Consider the following 6,099-nt stretch of genomic DNA (forward strand, 5'->3'; position numbering starts at 1 on the left):
CCCGCCTCCAGGGAGAAAGACAAGAGTTCCCAGAATCCTCAGGAGAAAGCCATGCCCACCCAGAGGCATGATTGGCTATGACCTGCTTGACGGGCTAGACTCCACCCCTTCACTCAAGTTGACAGGAGATGATGTAACTGTCACAGTTGGTGTCAGAATAGGATAAAAACGGATGGAGGAGAGGCGTGAGCAAGACCCCAGATGTGCAGGCAGCAAAGGAGGAAGTAGAAACGGGCACCCCAGCCTCAGCCTCAAGAGCCTTCTGCAGCCACATCCTGAGCATGAATGTGCCAAATGATGTCAACGCTATCATGCTGGCCCAGAAGAACATGCTGGACCGCTTTGGCAAGACCAGGGAGATGCTGCTGAACTTCAATAACCTGTCAAGTGCCCACCTGCAGCCGGTGAACAGACTCTTCCTGCATCACCTGAGGACTCTGGTGAAGATGACAGGGGCCCCAGACAGCAACTTCTGCAGGCTCCAGACCCTGAAAGGGCAGCTGGCTCAGTAGCACCCTGAAACCTTCAGCCACATCCCTGTTAGACGACGAGGAAGAGGACCCCATCCCACCCAGCACCGCGACCACCACTGCTACCTCGGAGCAAAGCACAGGCTTCTGTCACCCCAGGCCTGACCCCATCTCGTTCCCCCTCAGCCCCAGCTTCGAGGACCTGTCCCAGTGGTCACAGCCCCATGGATGACACCCAGAGGAGACGCTGGACAAGTGGTCCTGCTCTGGATTCCTGAGGCTCCTGACTGTCACCTGGAGTTCCTGAGGGCTGGGTTCTGAGGCTGTGCCATGTCTGGGGGTCTCCCCCACTCACCCTTCCTCCTGCAGACGTCACCTCCAGCCCCCAGGTATGGCCAGCCCAGTTGGGGCCCTCAGGCAGTGTGCCAGGGCTTGAGAGATGTCCTGGACAACACTTAAAAGATTCTGAAGAATGGGAATCCCCTCCCAGCACCTCTGATCAAGCTTCCTGGAGGCAGAGAATGCCAGCTGCCCCGGACAGCCTCGTCTCTCTGCCCTCTCCTCTGATGACAGTATCCCAAACTTCCTCTGACCCATATCTTGGAGGGTTCAGAGACAGGTAGAAGGCTTGAGATGGAGGCTGGTCGTACCTGAGGGCCTACCTTTGCCCCAGCAGGCCCCTCCAGGGGCCTCTAGGTACAAGCTGGGTCCTCTTAGAAAAGAGTTATTTTATTTTTTTAGAAAAGTTTTATGGAATTAAAAACAATAATTTTATTGGGGGCTCTTACAACATTCCATACACCAATTGTATCAAGCATATTTGTAAATATGTTGCTGTAGTAGTTATATAATCTGGTGCCAACTTGAGACTATTAAGAGTGATGGGGTGGAGTTTAGTCTGTTGATCAAGGTCACTGCTCAATGACCTCATCTGGAGGCGATAAGGAGATAGATAGCACTCTGGAGGCGGGACACACCCACTCTCTGCTTTGAGACATTCCTGTTGACAAGCCACATGGAGGCACATCAATGGAGGCAGAGCCCTGAAGCAGGAGGAGCCACATGGAGACCCACACCAGCGCTGAGATGCTTCCACTACCACTGGATCCACAAGACTTACCACCCACTGGCCTGTGATCTTCCTGCATTCGACGTTATTGTATGGCTGCGTGTGTCTAAAGAAGAATTTATGGACTAGTATGGGACATATGGGCTAATATTGGACTTATGGACTTGATCTGGACTGGGCTGGGATGTTTTCTTAATACACAATTTGTTTCTCAAGTCTACCCGAACTACCACAATTGCCATCATCATTTTCATGGAATATTTTTGTACCTGATGCCTACAGATGCTGTTGGGAAGTCATCAATAGAAAGACTCCATCCTTTAAAGAAAGATGGAGGGAGGGATGGAGGAGTCATGTCTGACCTCTGCCTTGTGGCAATCAGCCTTGGCTGGTGTTGGATTCTCTTCCTTGGTGCAGCCAGAAGCTGTCAGACGTGGCCTCCAAGCCATTTCCTCACCCCTAGGGCACCCTGAGCCTCCCACCTGGATATCCTGTCCCACTCAGCCTTTCCCAAACTGTCCTGTCTTAGATATTGGGATCGTCTGGATCACCCACTGCAGTGGAATGAGCTCTTTTGTGTGACTTTCTGCCTTGGTTCTTTGAAAACACAGATCGATGGAGAGATTTTCCCTCTGAACCCGACGAGTTACTTTCTTCCTAGTGTCCACCGCAGAGGTTTGTTACTTTTGTCCAGATGGATGGACATTTCTAGGGTTGGCTGGAATCCCCTTGGTTTTGAGACTTTTGACTCTCCTCACCTCCTCTTGGGTTGCACGCTGCCCTGTAATTGGGATGCACCTTCCACATGACTATGCAGATGGAGCGAGGTATAGCCTACTGTGCAAATGAAGTATGGTTGTGGCTTCCAGAGAGGAGATGTTAGCTAGTTGCCTTTTTGAGAGCCCTAAAATGCATGAGAAGTCGTGTACATTTCAGTAACCAGCCTGGTGGAGACAGAAAGAAGCAGGTAGAAAAACAACAAAAAGAGGTGGAAGCAGAGAGGGAGGGAGAGACACCCTAAAGGAGCCATAACAGGGAACCAAACAACCCCAAATCTGGTCAGTCCTGAGGGCCCCAATGTTAATGCCTCCCAGGACTGGCTGCCTTGGCTTCTTACTCCTCCAAACCCCGACTCACAGCCATCGAGTCGATGCTGTCTCATAGTGACCCCTACAGGAGGGGGTATAGCTGCCCCTGTGAATTTCCAAGACTGCAGCTGTTTAAAGAAAAACAATTATGTTTTATTGGCACCCAATCCACATGCCATATGATTCAATTGTTAAATCATATCAAGAATTGTATAATCACTACCACAATCCATTTCAGAACATCCCCCCAGCCCTACCCCTGAGAGCGTAACTCTTCACAGGAGTAGAAAACCCCAACTTTCTCCCAAAGAGCAGCTAGTGGTTTCAAACTGCTGCCCTTGCAGCTAGCAGCCCAAGGCATAACCACTGTGCCACCAGGTGCTTCTCCCTAAAGCCCAGAAAATCCCCGTGATGTTCTGAGAGCGTCTGCCCTGCCCGGGGTAACTACAGCTCCCTGATTTCGGCGAAGGCAAGAAAATGCAACGATTTTCTTATCGAATGCGAACCCAACCGGGCTGATCTGAGTTCACAGATCCAGAAAGGGACTTTGCAAAGGAAGGATCGATCGAGGGCTAGAAGAGGGAAGTCATGTTTAAGGCCATTTATCAAGTCATTGGGAGAGGCGTGTGTGCAACCTTCTGTCTGCTGCACGAAGCTCTGAATCCAGTCTGCATGGTTTGGCCTTGGCCAAGGCACTGGGGAATTGCTCTCCCGCCCGCCCTCTGGCTCTGACTCATCCTCCCGGAAACCATATTCCTTCCCACTCCCATGACCGAGCAGGACACTCACTTCCTCCTTCCCGACACTCCACTTTTGTCCTTCCCTCCAGTCGCCCATTGGTGGGGTTAGAGATAAACCTAGACAGGCCTGCCTCTATTGTCCCTGAAAAGAGTGCCCCCCTGTCTCCACCCCAAACACACACAAGTGTGTGTGTGTGAAAAACAGAAGACATTTCCTTCACTGAAGTACTTCTGGATAAAAAGATGAGGATGGGGGTAAAATCCAACCCTCACTGCCATTGAGTCGATGCTGACTCATAGTGATCCTACAGGACAGGGTAGAACTGTCCCTGTGGGTGCCAAAGACTGTAACTCGATGGGCGTAGAAAGCCCAGTCTTTCTCCCTCAGAGCAGCTAGCAGTTTTGAACTGTGGGCTTTGCAGATGGCAGCCCCACTCATGACCACTGTGCCACCAGGGCTCCTTTTGGATAAGCCACAGGGGGATCATAAACCTGCTTTGCCACCTGGTCTTCGAGCTATTAGCTGTGTGACCTGGGCCGGTATCTGAACCTCTCTGTGCCTTGAGTAGAACGTGGGGGCAAAAGCATCTGTTTGGGGTCTGCACTTGGGTTTCTTTGGAATTCCTGGTCTTTCCGCCCACCTGAGTGATAAGAGACTGGGGGGAGGACCCGGAAGAGCAGGAGAGCGTGTTGACTAGACGTCATGGTACCTTTAATGGGAATGCCTGGCTCAGCCTAGGTTGGAGGTGACTGCCCCAGAGTTGGAGGCCAAATCCCAAGCATTTTTAGTCCCTCTGGACATACATTTTCTTTTTAAAAATCATTTTCTTGGTGGGCTCTTACAGCAATCCCTATATTAATTATATCAGCATATTTATACATATGTTGCCATCTTTATTTTATAAACATTTACTTTCTATGTGAGCCCTTAGGATCAGCTCCTCTTTTTTCTCTACCCCCTCCCCCCCTCGTGGCCCCTTGATAAATTATAAATTATTATTTTCATATCTTAACACTGACCAGTCTCTCTTCCCCCACGGTTTGTTGTTCGTCCCCCTGGGGGGCTGGGGTGTGGTTATGTGTCATTCATCGTGACTGGTTTCCCCTTCCTTCCTCCTCTCCCCACCTTCTCCCTACCCTCATGGTATCTTCCTCCTATTTCTGTTCCCGAGAAGTTTTCTGACCTGGATTCCGTGTGTCGTGTGCTCTTATCTGTACCAGTGTACATACTCGGTCTAGTCCAAAGTGAGAAGCAGCACTGGGGTCGTGATAGTGGGGGGTGAGGAAGCCTCAAGGAACCAGAGGAATATTGTATGTTTCATAGGTGCTATACTGTGCCCTGGCTGACTCATCCCTTCCTTGTGACCCTTCTGTGACGGGATGTCCCATTGTCTGCAGATGGGTTTTGGGTCTCTGTTCCGACTTCCCTCGTTCTCAGCAATATGTTTTTTTGTTTGTTTGCTTCTTTCTTTCTTTGGGGTCTTCTGATGCCTGTTACCTGATCCCGTTGACACCTCGTGATCGCACAAGCTGGTGTGCTTCTTCCACATGGGCTTGTTGCTGCTCTGCTAGACGTCCACTTGTTTAACTTCAAGCTTTTAAGACCCCAGACGCTATATCTTTTGATAGCCGGGCACCATCAGCTTTCTTCACCACATTTGCTTGTGCACTCATTTTGTCTTCAGCGATTGTGCCAGGTGGACATGCATAATTTCAAGGGGCATCAAGAGCTCAATGGGCCCATGTCCTGGCCTCCCTTCTCTGACCAGCCTCCCCCATTGCTGTGATGCACCAGGTGTTGTGGATGGAGAGGAAGCCCATGCCGAAAGCCCAATGTGGAGACAGGAGGACTTCACATGTTCTCCCCTCCAACGTAAAAGGCAATTGGAGTAAAGAAAAATTATCCTTGTTTCTTGTAACACCGGACAGTAGAAAGAAGAATGCTAGAACAGAGACTGAGAGCATCAACACTACCCCAAAGCAGAATGGGGACCTCAGCAGGTGATGAATTGCCTGCACCTAGAGATGTGCTCAAAAGGGCTGGGAACCAGAGGATGGGAATGTTATGCTGGAGGAACAAGAGTCCCTCTGCAGTACCTTCCAGTGTCTTGATCCCACACTCCAGGAAGATAAGGAGGAAGTCTAGCTGGCCCTGAAACCTAGGTGTGCAGGTCACATCTCCTGAGTCACCTGGATATACCCAAGGCTCAGCACAGGTACCTCTGGAAACCCAGAGCATGGGTTGGTGCTGAGTGTCTGAACCTACCTCCTGTCCCCTGGTGCAGCCTAAGCTCCTGTCTGCCTGCATTGTCAGCACCAGTGTTCCTATTAGATGACCAAGTGGGATTTGTGCTCTCAAAGCATTAGCGCTGGGCTGACTCCACAGAATGGCCAACAAGAGGGAATGCCAGCTCTCTAGTCTTTCCCGTCGGGCCCTGGGATGACCTCATAGCTTTTCTGCCTTCGCCACAGCCGTGGGGACTGTGCCTGGCCTCCTTCAGCCGTGCCAGGACCTGTGGAGGTCACACCGGAGATCTCGTGGCTCAGGCCACTGGTGGTGACAGTAACTGGGTTAATAGTTCCTTGGAGGGGAGATTGGGGTGGGGGGTGGGGGGTGGGGAGCTAATAACGATGAGTACAAGAAGGAAGAAAATGTTCTAAAATTGATTATGGTGATGATTGTACAACTCTTCTTGATGTGATTAAAGTATTGCATTGTATAGTATGTGAAT

The 6,099-nt window shown here is 50.6% G+C and overlaps 1 protein-coding gene across 1 annotated transcript in view; it reads left to right on the forward strand.

The window, feature by feature from the left end:
• LOC101646050 (kxDL motif-containing protein 1-like) overlaps positions 1 to 702 on the forward strand; it is a 7,258-nt gene extending 6,556 nt beyond the window's left edge. The window contains 2 exon segments of the mRNA XM_045284671.1: positions 162 to 538; positions 540 to 702. Of these exon segments, the coding sequence (XP_045140606.1) occupies positions 162 to 538; positions 540 to 702 (540 nt within the window).
• Positions 703 to 6,099: the final 5,397 nt, after the last annotated feature.

Source organism: Echinops telfairi, unplaced genomic scaffold, assembly GCF_000313985.2.
Source record: "Echinops telfairi isolate 266 unplaced genomic scaffold, ASM31398v2 ScPeMD7_5;HRSCAF=22, whole genome shotgun sequence".
Lineage (NCBI taxonomy): Eukaryota > Metazoa > Chordata > Mammalia > Afrosoricida > Tenrecidae > Echinops > Echinops telfairi.